The following is a 20,974-nucleotide window of genomic DNA, read 5'->3' as shown; positions in this document are numbered from 1 at the left end:
AAGTCTTTGGTTCTGTCAATTTTGATGATTCTTGCTCACGTTTAACAAAAACCCACCAATTCACTATCTCAACAAATTAGAATATCATGACATGACAATCAGCTAATCAACTCAAAACACCTGCAAAAGTTTCCTGAGCCTTCAGAATGGTCTCTGACAATCATTGACACCCTTAACAAGGGGTGTACTGTAAGTCACAAAAATTGATTGCCAATAAGCTGGCTGCTCACAGAGTGCTGTATCCAAGCATGTTAACAGAAAGTTGAGTGGAACAAAAAAGTGTGGAAAAAAAAGATGCACAACCAACCGAGAGAACTGCAGCCTTATGAGAATTGTCAAGCAAACTGGATTCAAGGATTTTAGAGAACTTCACAAGGAATGGACTGAGGCTGGGGCATCAAGAGCCACCACACACTGACATGTCAAGGAATTTGGCTTCAGTTGTTGTATTCCTCTTGTTAAGCCACTCATGAACCACAGACAATGTCAGAGGCATTTTACTTGGGCTAAGGAGAAGAAATGGACTGTTGTCATTGGTCCAAAGTCCTTTTTTCAGATTCTAGCAAGTTTTGTATTTCATTTGGAAACCAAGGCCCTAGAGTCTGGAGGAAGGGTGGAGAAGCTCATAGCCCAAGTTGCTTGTAGTCCAGTGTTAAGTTTCCACAGTCTGTGATGATTTGGGGTGCAATGTCTTAAATTTTACACTTAATACACTTAAATTTTACACTTAAATACACACTATACACTTAAATACACACTATACACTTAAATTTTGCACATAATATACATGTACATACATAACTGCATTTTTGTAATATACCTGCCTACAATTGTCAATTTGTATATTTCATTCCTTGTCTACTTATTTGTATTTTTTGTATTTTTATATTCTTTTATTATGTGTTTTATGTTCTGTCGCTGTCATTCTGTTGTACTGCGAAGCTTCTGTCACGAAAACAAATTCCTCGTATGTGTAAACATACCTGGCAATAAAAGCTCATTCTGATTCTGATTCTGAATGTCATCTGCTGGTGCTGGTCCATTGTTTTTTTGAAAACCCATTGAGAATCTATGGGGTATTGTCAAGAGGAAAATGAGAAACAACAGACCAAAAAATGCAGATGAGCTGAAGGCCACTGTGAAAGAAACCTGGGCTTCCATACCACCTCAGCAGTGCCACAAACTGATCACCTCCATGCCACGCTGAATTGTAAATGAACATACTTTCACGAAGGCCAACAATTCACTAAATATTTTATTTTATTTTATTTTATTTTATTGTTTTTATGAAGTATTCTAATTTGTTGAGATTGTGAATTGGTGGGTTTTTGTTAAATGTGAGCCAAAATGATCACAATTACAAGAACCAAATACTTAAACTACTTCAGTCTGTGTGCATTGAATTTATGTAATACACAAGTTTCTCAATTTAAACAAAGAAAAATAAAGATGTGAAAAAATAAAGTGAAAAATAAAGGTGTCTACCTACTGTATGACCTTCTCTCCTCTCCACCTGTATCTGGTGTGTGGTTAGCACACAGGAACCATTGTACTCTGGCTGCCATGGTGGATGCTGCACACTGGTGCTGGTTGAGGAGAGAGCTGTAGGCTGACTGTTTGGCTGTATGCTTTAGCACACAATTTGATTTCCTACATTAGTGTAGAATTAGCATGTGAACAAATGTATACACTCACTCATGACAGCAGACAACAAATCGTTGAGTGTTTTAACGTTTGTATATAGTTTTACATTTTGTGTATGTATTCACACATCATTGAATATATATCATTATATTAATATATATATATATTTTTCTTCTGTGTTGTCAGGTTATTTTACCCAGATCTCCACACTGGCAGATGTTCAGGAGAATGTGATGGAGTATCTGCATGTGCTCAGTCGGCCGAAGGTCATTGATCGAGAGCATGACATGGTGTGGACAGAAGCCTATGTTGATAACACTGTAAGTGTAACATATTTGTGCTTTTGAATTTTTTTCATTGTTGACGCCATGCACACAGAAAAGAGCATTGTGTATTGTGCCCACTTGTTCCCATTTAAATACACTGTCTGTACTGGTTAAATTTTTTATGCAGATCAGGATACAGTGCAAACATTCTGAGTGCTGGCAAGGGCCTCATATATGGCTAAAACTGTGATCATGGACAAAGAAAAAAAAAAAACTTTTCTGCTGGACAACCCAATATTATCATCTCGCCTTTTTGATGACGCAGTCAACACCATTGTAGGGGTCTCCCTTTATTTTTTTAGTCCCGCTCCTGCCAAGTTATATTCCGCAGCCTCCTGCTTCCACTATATATTCACTCTTTGTTCACCTGCTGTTCACTTAGAATTATTTTCTTACCGACCTGACTGTACTTGCTAAATTTAGATCTCGTTCCAGATCCTCACATTTAAATTTCCACTACTGAAGGAAAGAGAGACAGGCTAATAAATAGTAGACCTGTTTGTAATTTTATTCGTCTTGTCAAGACACAAAATTTGTTTAACATTTTGCTGTGAACATAGTAGGAAACATAGTGTCACAGAGAAAATAATAATGTAGGTTGTAAAAATGTTTAGCTATTTGTTATTTTTATTCGCCTTTACAATTCATTTAACATTCTGCTGCATGTCAACACAATAGGAAAAAGTGTCGCAGACCAAGAAAAAAAAATAGTAGGTTATAAAGAAATCATAGCCTTGAAGCGTCTTGGAGACACAGTTCTTCTGGATTGAGTCTGTCTCAGTTTGTTCTGTTTCTTCATGTCACTCCAGACAGACTGATGATGATCAGATCACATCTCAAGCACTCTCACTGGATTATTACAATTAATGGACAAATTAATGTTTGGAAATTTGAACTGATATTTCCTACTGACACGTTATAGCAAAAGATAAAAATAACAGATTTAAAACCATTTTTTAGCTGGTGAAAATACTAGTCTTCTAATAATTTTGTCCACCACTTTAACAGAGAGCTTATACATTTGTATTAAAAGGTTTTTCAGAATGTATTTCAAATCCAGACTTTAGGAAGTAATGACCAGGAGAAGTTGTAATTTGTGTGTGAACACTCATTTGATCATAGTTTGTCTTTTGTCTCTGTAGCGTCCACAGGCTCAAAAGGTAAAGGTTTAATTCACATTTTGATTGTGATTAGTCGTGTTTCTACATAGCACATTAAACCATTACGTGGATCTGCTTTGTTACATTATATTGTGTGCAGTTTGGAAAAGTTTTCATTCTTATTTGACTTCTCATTATCTTTTTTTATTTTTTAAGTGAAGACATTGTGTAGTCTGTATCAGTGCCATACTTGATTTTCCAGTCATCTGTGCACTCAGAGTACCTGTATTGCAGTTAATAGAAGTCTTTGTATGTGTTGGCAGAGAAAGACATGACTTGTTCATAATTACACATCAACTCTTTCTTTACTGGTTGCCTGGCTTGACAAACCTATACAATTCTGTAGCTGATATACTGTACAATATTCTTAAAAACACTGCATCGTCTCATAGTTTTACTAGTTTACTTTAAGGATGTACCTAATTTCAGCTTCTTGAATTTGTCATTTTTTGCACCCCACATGAACAGCAGAACTTTAGTCTCTTCAAAACACAATATTTTCTTCCAAACATTGTCACTCTCTGCTATTCTGCTGGAGTAAAACTAACTAAATGAATAATATATGTATATATATATATATATATATATATATATATATATATTGTGACGGGGTGAAGAAGTACACAACACGAGGATCAAGGTAAGTTCCCCGAAGGGTGGATTTTATTGTCAACCGTGAAGGGGAAATAGCCAACGTGAGGGGTTTCCGGTGCTCAGTGCTCAGCGTTCTCTTCTCCTTCGGTGCGCAGTGCTGTGTGGGTCCGTGAAGTCCGTGTCCTTTGGGGCTGGCGGTCACACGCTGCTGTCTGGAGGTCTCATTCGACCCCAGGAGAAGAGGGTGGCGGCGATCCTTTGCACCTGCTCATTACGGGCTGAGCGGTCACACCTGCAGCCCATCAGGGACTGGCGCAAAGGATCGCCGCCACCCTCTTCTCCTGGGGTCGAATTAGGCCGCGGCCCACTTGGTAGCCGAGGTACTTGGCTTCGGTGCGGGGCAGGTGACACTTACGGGGGTTGGCGGTCAGCCCAGCCCGTCGGAGTTCTGACAGCACCTTCCGTAGCCGCTCCAGGTGGTCCTCCCAAGTCTCAGAATGTATGACTACATCGTCCAGGTAGGCGGCGATGTAGTCCTGGTGGGGCCGCAGGAAGATGTCCATTAGCCGCTGGAAGGTGGCGGGAGCCCCATGCAGGCCGAAGGGTAGGACCCGGTATTAGCAGTGGCCACTGTGGGTCGAGAACGCCATCTTCGGCTTGGCTTTCTCGGTTAGGGGGACCTGCCAGTAGCCCTTGGTGAAGTCGAGAGTCGAAATGTACCGGGCCCTTCCCAGGCGATCCAAGATTTCATTGACCCGCGGCATTGGGTAGCCGTCAAACTCAGAGACTTCTTTCAGGCTGCACAAGTCGTTACAAAAGCGGAAGGTGCCACCGGGCTTTGGAACCATGACAATGGGGCTGGACCAGGGGCTGTGTGATGGTTCGATGGCCCTAACCTCAACATCTCCTGTACTTCCTCCTCAACGGCGTGTCGCCGAGCCTCCAGAACACAATAGGGTCTCTGCCGGACGATCACTCCGGGTGCTGTGCGGATATCATGCTTGAGTACGTGGGTCCGTCCTGGCAGGGGAGAGAACACATCGGTGAACTGACTGACCAGGTGTTGCAGCTCTGAATTTTGGTCGGCCAAGAGGTGGGGGTCCATCTCCACAGCCACAGGAGGTCGATGAGCGAGGGCTGCAAAATGGGGCCTGGTCCCGACCCAGCGCTTCAGAAGGTTCACGTGGTACAGCTGGTCCTCTCTGTGTCTTCTGGGCTGCCGGACTCGGTAGGTGACAGGGCCGATCCTTTCTGTGACAGTGTAGGGACCTTGCCAGCTGGCCAAGAATTTACAGGCGGCGGTGGGGAACAGGACCATGATGTGGTCTCCTGGCTGAAACTCCCGTGGCTGGGCCGCCCTGTTGTAATGTCGTTGCTGGGCCTGCTGGGCTTTGGCCAGGTGCTCCCGGATGATGGTTTTATCTGTAGAAGCTTGCAGAGGAAAGCCATCACCCGGGACATGAAGGGGGTACCCTGGTCAGTCAGTATCTGGGATGGTACGCCGACCCGACTACTCAACAGGAAGAGCTCCTTGGCAATTGCTTTCGCAGTGGCTTTGCGGAGGGGAATGGCCTCAGGGTAGCGGGTGGCATAGTCCAGGATGACCAGGATGTGTTCGTGTCCCCGGGCAGACTCAGAATCAGCGGGCTGGGGGGAGGGGTGCGTGGAGACGTCCGCTGACAGGAGGGACAGGCCTGACAGAAGTGTTTTACCTCGGCCTCCAGGCCTGGCCAGTGAAAACGGTCCCGTGTGCGTTGGATGGTGTTTTGGGCCCCCAGGTGGAAGGCCATAGGATGGGCAGCTCCATCACTGCTTCTGTCTTGGTCCGTGGGACTACTAGCAAGGTTTTCTCCTCCCCTTTTCGCTGTGCAACACAGTACAGCAGGCCGTTTTCGACCACAAAGTGAGGTGTTGGGTGGGGTGCCAGTTGGAGGTCCTTCCCATTGGCGACCCTCACTTGGGCCCAGCAGTGTTTGAGGCGGTCATCCTCGTGCTGCTCCTGGGCGAAGGCCCCAGCCCCAGTCACCTGCTGGAAGAGGTCATAATAGAGGTTAGGGTTATGATGGGAAGACTCAACCTCTCTGGGGCTGTCCGAGGCCAGCAGCACGGGGCGCCGTCCGGGCTTCGTGGTCGTCCAGTGCTGGGGGCGGTTCCCGGCAGGGCTGACAGGCTGGACACAGGTAATGGGCAGTCTGGCTTTGGGTTCCGGCCGTGAAGGAAGGACAGTTGGCCGGACAAGGGTGACCGCGCTGCCAGAATCGAGGAGGGCGAGGACCGGCCGGCCATTTATCTTCACTTCCGCCCGTTGGGCCTGATTTGGAGTGTCCGCGTGTACGGCACAGCCTGCCAGCCAAGCATCCAGGGGAGTGGGGAACTTTGGTAGGCATGGGCTCATCCTGTGGCCCGGGAACCGCCGGCCTGCCGACTGGTCGCTGGGTGCCCTCCGGCGCGCGTCGCTCCTGGACCACCCTTCGGGGAAAGGGCGGCGCTCACTCCCCAGCCTCCCGGTGTTGGGTGGCCTCCGCCAGCTCGTCGACGTTGGTGGGGTTCTGCATACCGGCCGCCTGCCGGAGAGGACGGGGAAGGGCCCGTAGGAGGCGGTCTACTACTACGTGCTCCGCTACCTGGTGTGCGGTGGAACCCCCGGCCCCCTCCAAGCGGGCCGCTTGTGGGTTGTAGGACCAGTTATGGAACAGTTGGGCGGCGCTAATGAGCGACAGTCCAACCTGCCCCAAGATCTCCTTCTTCAACTCTTCATAAGAACCGCTCCGCTCAGGGTTAAGCATAAAGTATGCCCGTTGCGCTTTTCCCGTCAGCAACGGCGCCACGATCCGCACCCACTCGCGCGCCGGTGAGCTCTCGTTACGTTTCCCCTTGTCGGGAGGCCATATGCTCAATGATCTGTTGCTGGCGGATGCTCACCTCGGTGAGGTGCTTCAGCAGATCTTCCATCGTTGGGGGAGGAGCGCCACCTGGGGAAACAGGAAGCGGACGTGAGCAAAATAATCTGAAAAAAAAAACGTCCGTCAACAAACCAAGTGATGGTGATAGTGGATGTAGTGGGGTCCTTGTCGGTAACTTCTTCACTGCAACGCCCGCATTCTCCACCAGTGTGACGGGGTGAAGAAGTACATAACACGAGGATCATGTTAGTGGTGGGCCATTATCGCTGTTAACTTGTTGCGTTAACGTGAGACTCTTATCGGGCGATAAAAAAAATATCGCAGTTAATCTATTTTTAACGTTGGGTTGGGAGCTGGGTCTATACTACACGAGCCATGATGACCATTTAGCATGGATGTATACCTAGCCGAATCTGTAGGGGGCGAGAATGAGTCTTTAAACCTGTGTGTATGCATACTGTGAAATTACCACATCAAATGTGACATGCTAACATGGATGCAGCTGAAGCCGCCGGGTTTGCTTCAGGGAAATGTTTTTTTTTAAAGAAGCTTCCCAATGGAAACCTTGACAAGACGCACGTCTGTTTCACACATACTCCGTCTGCAGTGCGTATGCAGTCCGTGTGTGTTACGTATGTGGTGCAGAAGCAGCACGGACTCATACTCATTGTGCTTTCACACAGGACGCATTTGCAGTCCGCTACTCGGTATGTAAGCAATAGCTAAACTGCTGCAGACACAATGCTCCTGGAATGCACTGACGGACCGCAACGCATGAACGCTGGAATCCGTTAAAATGGGTGCGTAAAAAAATACAAAACGCATACGCACTGCAGACGGATTATGTGTGAAACAGCCGTAAGGTTGTTTGCACCGTGTGCAATGTGGAATACGTTTACAGCATTCTCAAGCAACTTGTAATGCATTTTGGAAACAGGAGATGAGCTTCTGGTCTAATGCACCACCTGTCTTGAGAAACCCTTTCTAAAAGACTTACTTTTAGTCATTAATTTATTTGGGTAGCACACATATTCTGAATGCCTTCGGCAGAATTCAAATGAGCCATTTTAATCTAGATGCATCTTTAATTAATTCCAAGATTACAGTGAAATTAATCTAGATTAAAAAAATGATCTATGCCCACCACTTATATATATATATATATAAGTTCCCTTCGGTAAGCTGCCCCTTAAAGCTGTAAAAAGAGTACTTATTGTGGAAATAAACACTGTTAAAAAAATAAAAATAAAGGAAAGCTTTGAAAACACATCAGACCTCAATGGGGAAAAATACTGAAATGGACTGTGTAATGTGTTAGGAATGAAAGGATGCTACTGTCATGATTCTGCACTCGTGTCCTTGATTTTCTCCAGTCTTGAGGCAGGATCATGACACGCCCGTGTTTTGTGTGCAAGCACATGGCCTTGTCTTTGGGTCATTTGCTTGTGTTGCCCCGTCCCCTTGTTATCCTCATTTTGTCATTATTGCTTTACCTGTGTCACCTGTTATGTTATCATTAGTCTCCTTATTTCAATACCCTTGTGTTCGCTGTCTGGTGTGGTTCATTGTTACACTTTGTCAAATGTTGTGAGACCTGTGGATTGTATTTCTGTTGTGAGATTGCCTGAGTGAAGAGTCTTTTTGTTTTACTGTTTGTTTCTAGTCTAGTCTAAGTTTTGTTAAATTATTTGTCTATTCCCTAGTCGTTGTTTTCCCCCTCGTGGCTTTTGTTTTCCCCATTTTGTCATTAATTAACCTTGTGTGTAGTGCATTCTGTCTGCGCTTGAGTTCATCCCGCACCCACGTGACAGCCACATCAGTTGATAGAAATGAAAATGATCAACCTACAGAGGGCTGAATTAAAAGAATCAAAGTGAAATGATTTATAGCAGGCTAGTCCATTATGCTGAAATTTCATTGTAGCAACTCAAAATGGAACTCTGTAATTTGTATTACCCCCCAATGTGCATGCATGCTCCTAATTAGATGATGGATGGTGTCCTGGGGTTTTTCCTCCCTGATCTGGACCAGGGCATCACTGAGTTCCTGGACAGGTGTCTGGAGATTGTTTTGTAGGGCTCTGGCAGTGCTCATTCTGTTCCTGCTTGAACAAAGGAGCAGATACCTGTCCTGCTGATGAGTTTAGGAATTTATACTGCCCTGTCCAGCTCTCCTAGAGTAAGTGCCTGTCTCCTGGAATCTCCTCCATGCTCTTGAGACTGTGCTGGGAGACAAAGCAAACCTGGCAACGGAACATATTGATGTGCCATCCTGGAAGAGTTGGACTGCCTGTGCATCTACTGTAGGGTCCAGGTATTGTCTCATGCTACCAGTAGTGACAATGACCCTAGCCAGATGCAAAACTAGTTAAAAACAGTCAGAAAAGATGAGTAGGGAAAAAGTGTCAGTGGCCTCCAACTGTAAAACAATTCCTGTTTTGTGGCTCACCTTATTGTTGCCCATCTAATGCACCTGTTCATTTCATTGACACTAAAGCTGAAACCGATTAACAACCCCCTCTGCTACTTAAATTAACTGACCAGATCAATATCCCAGGAGTTTAAATCACTTGATGCTGTACTCAATATATATATATATAATTTATTTATTTTTTTGTGGAGTGTACTTTTAAGGAATACACTTAGATACACACTGAATGTGATGTTTTCATAACTTAACTGCATGTTATTTGCAATTTTATGAAAATATATGGCAGTTTAGATTTATATTAAATGGAGTTAGTTGAATTTAAGTGTAGGATTTAAGAACATTGTTATAATACATTTTATAAGAGGTCAGCTCTGATAAAGTGCATGAAACTTCTCTGTTTTAGAATACATATTGGGCATCAGTCAACCATATGATCCAAAACTGGTTTCAGTGGCATATCTGATGACTAATTCAGTTTTGTTCAGTATCACAGAAAAAACACATGAGCATTTGGAAGATGCTCGGAGTGTGTGTAGTGATCTCAGAGTCTGAGCTATTGTTGTGCTTCCAAATTCTAACCATAACCCAGCTCAATCATCCATCATTTTACAGACCATGTACTCCTGCAGACACATCGAGAGAGCAGAGTAAATAAGAGAAGAATATATATGACAGTTTGAGCTGATTTGTCTCTCTTCCACTTATGCACAGCTCATTGCCCCACTTCCGACTTCTTGTGAGAATGTATGATTGTGACTTTTGGATGTTTACAGATCATGAATTCATCAAATGAGTTATTGTGAATGTGTAATTGTGCATGAATCATGCTTATATTTAGATACAGATGATAAAGCTCCTCTCCAGGTCAGCCTCTGCCATCAGCCACAGAGTCCCCAGCAGCTGAGCCGCATCCATCCACACCTGAGCATGAGGTCACATGATCTGAGTGCACATGAGTCTCAGCGTTCAGAGATTCATTACCATTTAATCACAGATTTCACATTATTCATGTGTATTCTTGATTGTGTCTGCTATTATATTTGCTGTTTGCTGTTGCATTGTTGCCACAGTTAACAGTCTTCTTTATTAGCCTATAGTTAAAAAAAATAATTTAAATGAATGTAAAGAGTGATAAAAATAACAGTTATATATATATATATATATATATATATATATATATATATATATATATATATATATATATATATAGCATTTTGACATTCTACAGTTCATCAGATTATCAGGGTGGCTAAAATGGGAAAACATGGGTCAAGCAACAAAACTAAAATAATCATATCCTTATTCCAGTAATAATAATAATGTCACAACTAGCTAAGCACTTTGACAGATAAAGGGAACAAGAGTTGTTTAAAGTGTAACTAAACCCCTGCTCAGAGCCTGACTCCACCCACTGACAATATTTGAAAAATGCTGAAAAGTGGGCAGATCACAGCGGAGATAGAGGGGACGAACCGAGGGCGGGGCTGAGCGAGTGCGGCATGTTCCTGAGACTCGCAGTGACGGATTGATTGACAGCTGCTGTCAGAGACGCTAAAATGGAGAGTGACTGTAGTGACGCAAGTAGCTTTGCAACAGAGTGATCATTTGAAGTAGAGGACTTTTCTCCCCCACTTTCACCTGAAGTGGAGGGTGTCGAGGTGTCTGTTCATATCAACTCAAACTGCGGTCTTAACTCCCGCACCGCGTCGCTTTTCAGCGCGAGCTGTGTGGAGAAGCCCATTTCCACCTCCATTGCGTTGGAGAAGCAACCCCGTGTAAAATGCAGTTTGCACACTCTAGCTCTAGGCAGGAACTCACGGTCTTCCAGCCCAAATGCATGCAACCACTGGCGCTTAATTTTAGAGTCTGCTGGTAAACTATGCAGTCCACCAGTGCTGTAGCAACCAGCAACACACCTCCGTACCATCCTGACCACTGTACTAAATACAGATAAATCTACGCTAACTTGAAGATCTAAATAACTATATAAGTGCTATGCTAAATAGATGCTATATTAGTCTATCCTGGTCGTTACCAATACTCGCAATTCCAGCTCCTGACCCACTACAGTGATTTTGATGGTTTTATACTGTCAAGGGCGTGGTAGCTCGTACCAAGGGGCGTGGTGAGCTGGAAACTGCTTACGTCACCTGCCACCGCAACATCCAATAGGAAAAATCAACTGCAGTAGCCACCGTTCAACCTGAAGAGGGCAGCACTCACACGTTTTTACACCATATATTGTAGAATTAAAACACTTTATACTCAAATGTCAAAAAAGTTACTCGAATCAATGAACAGCACTAATAAAGCCCCATTCTTATAGATCATTAACTAAAAAAAGTTGGTTTAGGGTTTAGTTACTCTTTAAATAACCTAAATATGTCTTATGGCAATAAAAAGCAAAGCAAAAAACAAAAACAACAAAAAACAAAAACATCAGTTAAAAGAAAAGGCATGTCCATCAAACAAGAAAAAAATGATGTAGTTAACTGATGAACATCCATAGTATGATGCATTGTTGGAAAAGTAACCAATTAGTCATGACTGTTTCCTGAAATCATGTGTGCACATCCCTCAGGTGAACCGTGTTGGTTCAGCAGTATAAAGTACTGCCATCATCACGTCACACACATCCTCTGAGCTCTACATCGTGGCCACGCAGAAGTAATAATATGACGTGCACAGACATTTGATTGAATCCTGACACAGAATCTTTGAGCTACGTTGGTAATGATGGAACTCCTGACCATAGTTGACTAACAATGCTTTTGGGAAATGCACCCTGTAGAGTTCACCTCCAAATCTTATAAAACACACTTGGCTAACAATGTTGACTAACCCTGCTCTAGACACATCAAAGTAATAAAAATAATGTCTGAACTATGTCCACAGATTCGTTTGCTTGAGAAACACATCCGATTCAAAAATAGACTGATCTCAGATTTTCTTTATGAATTTGTTTCATTTATTTTAATTATTTTGTCAAAAAAAAAAAAAAAATAATAATAATAATAATCTGTGAAAACAGATGGTCAATCACTTTCCCATGAGAACCAGGCAATGAGTGATATTCATTCATGTCTTTGCTTTGTGTTGTTGTGTATTTGTGTAGCTGGAAGATGCTCAGGGTCCTGTGCTCATGACTACCGTGGCCATGCCTGTGTTCAGCACCAAGAATGAGACTGTGAGTCAAAACATTTAACCACTTAAACATGACAAATCACAACTTATATATATATATATATATATATATATATATATATATATATATATATATATATATATATATATAATTTTAGTTTTAGTTTTTGGCTTTTAACATGGTTGTGTTGATTGTTTTAAGAGAAATAAAGGAATTCTTCTTGGAGTAGTTGGCACAGATGTTCCAGTGTCTGAAATACTGAAGGCCATCCCCAAATACAAGGTACACAGACAAATCACCTAGAACTGTCCATTCATTAGAACCTGGAACTCCTGTTGATTGTGTCTAGCACCAGAGAGTGTGAATGGATGAATTAATTAATTAAATAATAATAAATCAATAATTTAAATAAACTTATTATTTTATTTTCTAGAAGATGGCATTGTAATTTAATGTTCACTAAAGCACATACAATTATGTGACATCTACAGTTTTGCCTTCTGAATTTGGTGCGCTTACTACAAGTTCCAAGTAAGCTGGTCAAATGTACTATCTTTCTTATTTAAATGGTCATTAGACTTTAGATGTAACATCGATATGGACCATGATTTGTAACTTGCTATTGTGGTCAAGTAGAGAGCCTATACCCGAACAAGATGTAATCTAAAGAAAGATAAACTTGACTTTGCCAGCCTGAGAACTTATGCCAGGGAATAGGCACTGGGGTGCAACTAAGTCTACCCACCAAAAGGATCACAGGTCTGTTCAATAAAGGGCAAGAGATGTGGCTTCAAGTACCAAAATATGTTCATTTATTTAACACACAAACAATCAATCATGTCACATCAGTACTGAAGAACAGACCCATATAATGCACACACACTTTATAGAACCAATACAAAATGTTAAGTAGAGCTGAGACTTACTAGCTGGGAGCTGCTAATTGCAGTCATTATCTGTCCTGAAATGCACAATCACACACACACCTGCATACTTGAGTGACTGAAATGGTTGATAATGATCATAGTAAGTGTGTTAAGTGTTACAGCTCACTGAACTGCACACTCTTCAAATGAAAGTGCTTCTTCAGAAAAAAAAAAGAGTAAAGTCCTCCATCTCCTATAGGTCTAGTTCTATGGTAGCTGACCGAGTTGCCACAAAAGGTAGAGTCCTGGGAATCCAGTGTTGAGCTCGAGGCTGTCGAGAATGAGCAGAGGATTTCTGTTGCTCTCTCACTCTCTGAACCACGTGCAATGTATTTCTCAGATGAAGTTCACACATGAGGAGTTGTGTTCAAGTCCGAAGGTTCACAATGCAAACTCTGTCAGCTTCTATAAGTTTTCCTGTTTACTGTTGCTTCAGTCATTAATAAATTTTCGCAGTGGGCAGGCTGGCTCTCTTTAGGAGCTCCATCCCTTGCTTGCTTATTTTTATTATGCTTATTATAGGGCGGCAGTGGCTCAGTGGTTCGTGTAGGTTGTCTACAAACCGGAAGGTTGGTGGTTCAATCCCCGGCTCCACCTGACCAAGTGTCGAGGTGTCCTTGAGCAAGACACCTAACCCCAGCTGCTCCCGACGAGTTGGATGGCGCCTTGAATGGCTGACACCGCAGTCGGTGTGTGTGAATGAATGTGTGAATGTGAGGCAAATTGTAAAGCGCTTTGGATGGCCATGTGGTCTGTTGAAAGCACTATATAAATTCAGTCCATTTATTCAAGCAGAAAAGACATGCGTTTGATTTGCGGCTTTTTTAATGACTGAGTCCACTACACAATGCACTTGACACTCTTTCTTCCTTTCTTTCTTGGGCAACACTTATATCATTGTCTAACACACTGCACAAACAGATATAGAAAACTAATCAATGCAACCAGATGCAATACTAGAAGAAAGGCAGGTTACCAATGACACATTTCCAGGTAGAGCAAGTCCTAATACAATATTCCTCATTCAGGTGATGTGACACAATAATTCTAATAGGAAGCAACAGCATATCTCGACACACTATAGAGGGAGGTGGTATTAGGGAGAGGAACATTCTCACACTGTCCTAACCAGAGTTAATGAAGATACACAATGAGCGACAGATGTTTCTATTTTTGAAATGGTTTCTATTTCTGCAACATTGCAGCTGACAGCTTAAGTATTTATTGTGTTTCACCTTATATAAAATTATTTAATTTGAGTTTAAATATCATTTTGTGATGTGATTATATCTTTATATAAATCTCTTTATAAATCTCAAGGAAAGTCAGTTTACTCTGATATTTGCAAAGTCTCCATGCAGCTATTTTCTGACATGCTAGACCAACTCCTGTTTTTAAAAAAAAATTAAATTAAAAATAAAGTCAGGACTTGCATTGCTAGAGCCATCCTGGATACACTATATTGTGCAGTACACCATTCACAGCATTACATGTGCAACTCCAGGGTATATATACAGCAGTGTGTTTGCAGAGAGGGCCAACCCATGCATTCTTGACTGTAATCTTTGATTGGTATGTTGCATCTGGTGTGGACAGATACACTGCTTGAATCTTATCAAATCACAACTGGTTTGAACATTGTGACATTCTTCAGATTGTGATTGGACTAAAATTGGAAGAGTGCTCAACATTTTTGGTCCACTTTACTGCAAATATTAAATGTGTACATTTGTTAAGTGTTCATTTAGTAAACTTTTAGCATTACTCTAGATTATAGACTGGTGAAGCACTTAAAGACGAGTTATTTGAAAATGTGACAGTATCTCTGAATTTGATTGCTGCTTCTGGTGTGTGTGTGTGTTCACAGCTGGGAATCCATGGTTATGCCTTCGCCATCACCAATAATGGATACATACTCACCCATCCAGACTTGCAGCCTCTGGTAATGTATTGCTTGTGATGATAATAGCGAAGAAGCAGTCCTCCAGCACATGCTGAGGCTGATGGGAGAATGCATCTCATTAGAGTCATTGTGCTGTGAGCCGACAGCTGCATGCGGCTTCTGATTAATCGTTATGAGTGTTTGACAGATGATGAGATGGGAACACACTCTACTTACATCAACAGGCATAAGAATCAAAACCTCCTTCATGATCTCGCTGTTGTGTGAATTGATGTCGATAAACAAAGCTGTGAAACAGTCAAACAGGGAAAGTGCTCAGGATAAACAGGATCTGTGCAAGAGGGCAATGAAAACGGTCAACACGATCACAAGTTTTTATATATGAATATGTATAGAGTAAATATGAGAGATTTACTGGTGTCCAGGGTACTGCTGATGTGCCTGTATACACACACACTCCCATATTCAATCTACAGAATGCAAAAGAAAAGCCTGCTCTTTTGCTATCTCACATTTTAAAAGATAAGCATCTGGTTTCTTCCATTAGTTTCATTGTGCCACTAGAGGGCAGTCTATATCTGTTGCAAAAAAAAACAACAACAAAAAAAAAAACACAAGTGACTCTGGTGTTCTGTGTTCTGTTATGAAAGGAGTAACAGCTTAGACAGTATGATATCTGTGGGAAAAACATTAATTATAGTCATACACAATGTATCGACATAAAGAAAAAAAAAATGTTTTGTTAATGTCCTGCAGAAGGAACACTAGTGATGAAAGAATATTGTGATGATAATAATTGTGTTTACTACAGTTTCACTCTAATGCACATAATGTAGTCCCATGTTAAATAATATCATTGGTGTTTCCATGGCTTGTGTTTCCAGTATGAAGAAGGGAAAAAGAGGACAAAATCCAGCTACAGCAGTGTGGATCTGTCTGAGGTTGAGTGGGAAGACAATGAGGATGAGGTAAAATGTTGGTTTTTATAGTTATAAGCAGTTTAAATGAAAGTCCTAATGAAAACATGTTAAAATCTGTTAATCATAATACAGAGCCAGAGCTTACTCCACTGTGTGTGTGTGTGTGTTTGTGTGTTTTCATATATATATATATATATATATAGGAGCTTAGAATTTTGGGCTGTGCTGGTACATTATAGAGTTGCACAAAGCTATAACTACACTAAAGACCTTTTAAATCACTGTCAAAAAAAATAATAATAAAAAAAAACAATAATAATATTCTTTATGCTATTTTTTTTTTTTATAAATTTAACAAATACTGTTGTCTGTCTGTCTGTGTTCCTCTGTCTTGGTTTTGTGTTTATGGACTCTTGTTTTGAAGTGTTTTCTATTTCCATATGTTTCTGTCCTCTTGTCTAAAAACCCACACTTGCAGTCTTTGCACTTGAACGCTTATATGATTTATTTCCTCTATTTGGCCCAAGTGCCCAAATGAGGATGGAGACCAAATGTGTGTGTAGAATTTTTAATTACCTGATGGGACACACTATGTATTGTAAAAATGCAAATGTTTGTATAGATTTATTTTTATTTTAAATGCTTTGCATTTTAAAATAAAATTTTAAATATCTGTTCAATAGTCCCATAACATGACACAGTTTAATTTGTGGTGCTTCTAATTAAGGGATGAAAGGCAGTTGCAACTGTTATATAAAAATAAGTATCACCACTACTCATCTTTGCACCAATACAATGTGAAACACTGTTTTTCTACCAAATTATATCTAATTATAATATCATTACATAAATTACATTGAAAAGGTTTCCATGACCTCTTGTGAGATCTCTGCAAAAATATCACAATTTATTCCCAAACATGATATATGACAGAATACATTAATACTGGAATAGCACTCCGGAGCGGTATTCGAGTGTGTATTTTATTGTGCGTTAAGGGCACTGCGCTTTGGGTTTCTTAAGACCTGGTACAGTCTTACGCACTTCCTGTCACGCATGGGTATTTGGCATGTGTTTACTTGTTCAGGGCATTGTGCTACCTTGTTTGTTGCTATAATTATGCTAATTACCCGTCATAGTGATTCAATAGCCCTCTCTTTGTTAGCCTTATTATCTTGTGTATTTATACCACTGTGTTTCCCTTGCTCAGTGTCAGTCATTGTGCTTCTCTGTAGAAGCTCTTTGTTTTTGGTTTCCTTGTTTACCAGTGTTTGTTTTGTTCCATTTTGTTAATAAACTGTGGTGGGAGGAGCAAATGACAGACACAGTGGGGGTGGCGTTTTTATAAAAAAAAAAAAAAAAGGAACACAGGGAAATAAAGTGTCCAAAGTGGTTAGAGTGTCCAAAATAAACAGGGAATCTGGTGTCCTCGTTGTGCTGCGACGTATGTGAAGGGCAGGTAGTGTTCAGGAAGGACGGGTCTAGATAAGGGGCAGAGTCCAGCGGCCGCACGCACTCCCCTCTTCGGTCCGGCAGAATCTTACAGCAGCTGCTTTCATCTCGCTGGCCGCGGCGCTTGAAGGGACTAGACGGCCTGGCATCCTGGCCTGATGGCCGTGTAATGGGTGCGGTTCTTGTTTGGACCTCGAGTCTGGCATCTTATGTCTCTGGCGCAGGAGTCCCTCTACACACCCTTCCTGGACCCACAAGGACACCAGCGTCCATGCATGGGTAAGAGACCAGTCTCCCGAGGAGAGGCGTGCTCTGCATTTAAATAGCGGCTCCATTTGCAGACTAAGATATCACAGGATTTTTCTCCCCTACTGATGAATAATGAAACTTTGATAATGAGACACTCAAAATCCTTCCTGCTTTAAAGTGCACTGCAATTATGTTCTCAAGACTACAGGACTACAGGATGTGAATTATGTCATCAAGACCTGAATTGTATTTATCAGCCTTTGCTTTCATCTTTGTATCGGTCTTCTGTATCAGTTTTTGCTGTCATCTTTCTCTGCTAATATCCATACTTCCAAATCATAATTTTCCACTACAAGATCAACAATGCTCCAGACACACAAAATCTTTTAAAAATATTTAATTCTCTCCTCCATCCCCCTCTATCACATCCTTGCACCTCTTTAATAGCTGATGATTTTGCTACATTATTCACAGACAAAACAAATACTATCAGCAGTCAGTTCTCAACTCCACACCCACGGGAACTCACACCAACCACATGATAAAACTTCCCTCTCCTCCTTCTGCCCCCTCCGTGAGGCAGAAGTATTGTAATTTCTCTTCTACAGCCACACTACAACCATTTTCCCTACTGCATTTAAACAGGGCAGGCTATATCCACTGCTCAAAAAACCTACATTAAACACTTCACTTGTAGATAGCTACAGACCTGTATCTCCTTCCAAACTGTACGCTAACCAGTGAGGTTTCAAAAGTGGTCATTCAACTGACACTGCATTACTGTCAGTCAATGAAGTCTTGCAGATTTTGAAAGCTGATTCAAAATCATCAGTTCTCATTCTGCTGTATCTATCAGCTGTTTTAACACTGTGAATAATCAGATCCCCATCACTGGGCATCAGAGAGATTCAACTTTGCTGCATTGAATCTTAACTCTCAGGTAGGTCTTTTTCAGGGTGGTCTAGGGAGGGGAGGTTTCCAAAGCACATCTTCTATTCACTGGGGTTCCTCAGGGATCAGTTCTTGTACCCCTCCTCTTCTCTATATACACTACATCACTGGGACCCATCATACAGGCACATGGTTTCTTCTACCATTGCTATGCTGATGACACTGTTATTAAGTTGGCTGTTAGAAATTAAAAAGTGAATTTATTAGCTATTATTAAGCCTCTCATCAAAAAAACACAAATTGACGCTAATATTAGTCTATTTCTCTCTTATTCCGAGGTCACCGTAGCCACCAGATCCAGTCTGTATCCAGATCAGAGGGTCACTGCAGTCACCCAGATCCAGTACGTATCCAGACCAGATGATGGATCAGCACCTAGACAGGACCTCTACTGCCCTGAAAGACAGCGAGGCCAGGACAACTAGAGCCCCAGATACAGATCCCCTGTAAAGACCTTGTCTCAGAGGAGCACCAGGACAAGACCACAGGAAACAGATGATTCTTCTGCACAATCTGACTTTGCTGCAGCCTGGAATTGAACTGCTGGTTTCGTCTGGTCAGAGGAGAACTGGCCCCCCAACTGAGCCTGGTTTCTCCCAAGGTTTTTTTCTCCATTCTGTCACCGATGGAGTTTCGGTTCCTTGCCGCTGTGGCCTCTGGCTTGCTTAGTTGGGGACACTTCATCTGCAGCGATATCGTTGACTTGATTGCAAATAAATGCACAGACACTATTAACTGAACAGAGATGACATCACTGAATTCAATGATGAACTGCCTTTAACTATCATTTAGCATTATTGACACACTGTTTTCCTAATGAATATTGTTCAGTTGCTTTGACGCAATGTATTTTGTTTAAAGCGCTATATAAATGAAGGTGACTTGACTTGACATACAGCTCTAACTATTATTTCAACCAAATGATCCCACAGTAGCTACATGGATCTCCGACTGCCTGGTGGACATCTTGTCATAGATAAAAAATAACCAACAGCTCAAACTGGCAAAAACTGAGCTCCTTGTCTTCCCTGCCACTCAAACACTGCAGCATGATGTCAACATCCAGCTAGGTCCATCGACAATTACCCCATCTTGTTTGGAAAGTAATGTTGGTGTAATCTTTGATAACCAGATGACTTTCAAAGACCACATTGCAAAAAACTCTTGAGCTTGCAGGTTTGCATTCCACAATACCAGAAAGACCGGTCCCTTCGTAATGCAGCATGCTGCACAACTTTTTGTCCAGGCCCTTGTCATTTCTAGACTGGACTACTACAATGCTTTTCCATGATGCACAGTCAAACCTCTACAAATGATTCAGAATGCAGCAGCATGACTGGTCTTCAACAAGCCCAAAAAGACCAATGTTGCACCTCTCTTTATCTCCTTGCACTGGTTATCGGTTGTGGCTCACATCAATCATCAATTTCAAGACATTATTGCTAGCATATAGAACAGCCACAGGCTCAGATCTCTCTTACTTCCACTCACTCTTATGAAGCCTGATATTTACAAGTATTTATTCCGTAAAGTATTACAGATGGTGGTGTTACAATTATTCATCTATAGTTGTATAAATATTTTTTGGCATAGGCCCCATCCCTTGTCCAAATGCAGATTTGGCTGATCCTGCCTGAAAGATGAAGGCAGGGGCAGAGCCTGCCCCCCAAAAGAAGTGTGAATTAATACCCACAAGTTGAGGCTTTTTTAAATTGGATTTCCTAAACTGAAAAATCAAAAGATTAGCATTGAATCTGATGAAAAGGCATAAATAAGAAATGTTTATAAATAACTGACTGTAAGAGCTATGTTATGATTGGCCGCATTATGCCATTTAAAGGGTTAGTTCACCCAAAAATGAAAATTAGCCTATAAATTACTCACCCTCAAGTCATCCTTGGTGTATATGACTTTCTTTTCTCAAACGAATCCAGTCTGAGTTATATTAAAATTTTTCTTTGATCTTTCAAGCTGTTTAATGCCACTCAGTGGATATTGCAGTGCAAGAGTCCAAAAGAACTTAAATAAAAAGTGCCCATCCATAAAAAAAAAAGTTTCTCAAACGACTCCAGGGGGTGGACAAAGTCCTCCTGTATTGAATCGATTTGTTTTTGTAAGAAAAATAGCCATATTCAAAATGTAATAATTACTTTAATGTAGCTTGCACCAACAGTTGTACATGGAAGCAGCTCCATGCTGATGATGTATGAGGTCGGCTTTGAGCCGAGCAGCGCAACAAAACCAAGAAACCAATGTCTAAGGGTATTTTTGGGGCTTGGAGAAGTTTTGTCATGCCCTGACATTTGTGCCTTTTTCAGTTGCTTATACAAATCTAAATGGCTAAAGTCTAATCTCACAGTAATCAGAACAA

At 41.7% G+C, this 20,974-nt stretch overlaps 1 protein-coding gene across 2 annotated transcripts in view; it reads left to right on the top strand.

Moving 5' to 3' along the window:
* Positions 1–20,974, top strand: part of cacna2d3a (calcium channel, voltage-dependent, alpha 2/delta subunit 3a) — a 243,042-nt gene that overhangs the window by 136,918 nt on the left and 85,150 nt on the right. Inside the window, exons 13-18 of one of the 2 annotated variants that reach the window (XM_059503007.1) lie at positions 1,831–1,964; positions 3,113–3,130; positions 12,173–12,244; positions 12,404–12,484; positions 14,996–15,070; positions 15,916–15,999. In XM_059503007.1, coding sequence (XP_059358990.1) covers positions 1,831–1,964; positions 3,113–3,130; positions 12,173–12,244; positions 12,404–12,484; positions 14,996–15,070; positions 15,916–15,999 — 464 coding nt within the window. The remainder of the gene's footprint in view (positions 1–1,830; positions 1,965–3,112; positions 3,131–12,172; positions 12,245–12,403; positions 12,485–14,995; positions 15,071–15,915; positions 16,000–20,974) is intronic. The other variant, XM_059503008.1, reaches the window with a different exon arrangement.

The sequence above is a fragment of the Carassius carassius genome, chromosome 21 (genome assembly GCF_963082965.1).
Source record: "Carassius carassius chromosome 21, fCarCar2.1, whole genome shotgun sequence".
NCBI lineage: Eukaryota > Metazoa > Chordata > Actinopteri > Cypriniformes > Cyprinidae > Carassius > Carassius carassius.
This window is presented reverse-complemented; position numbering and strand designations above follow the sequence as displayed.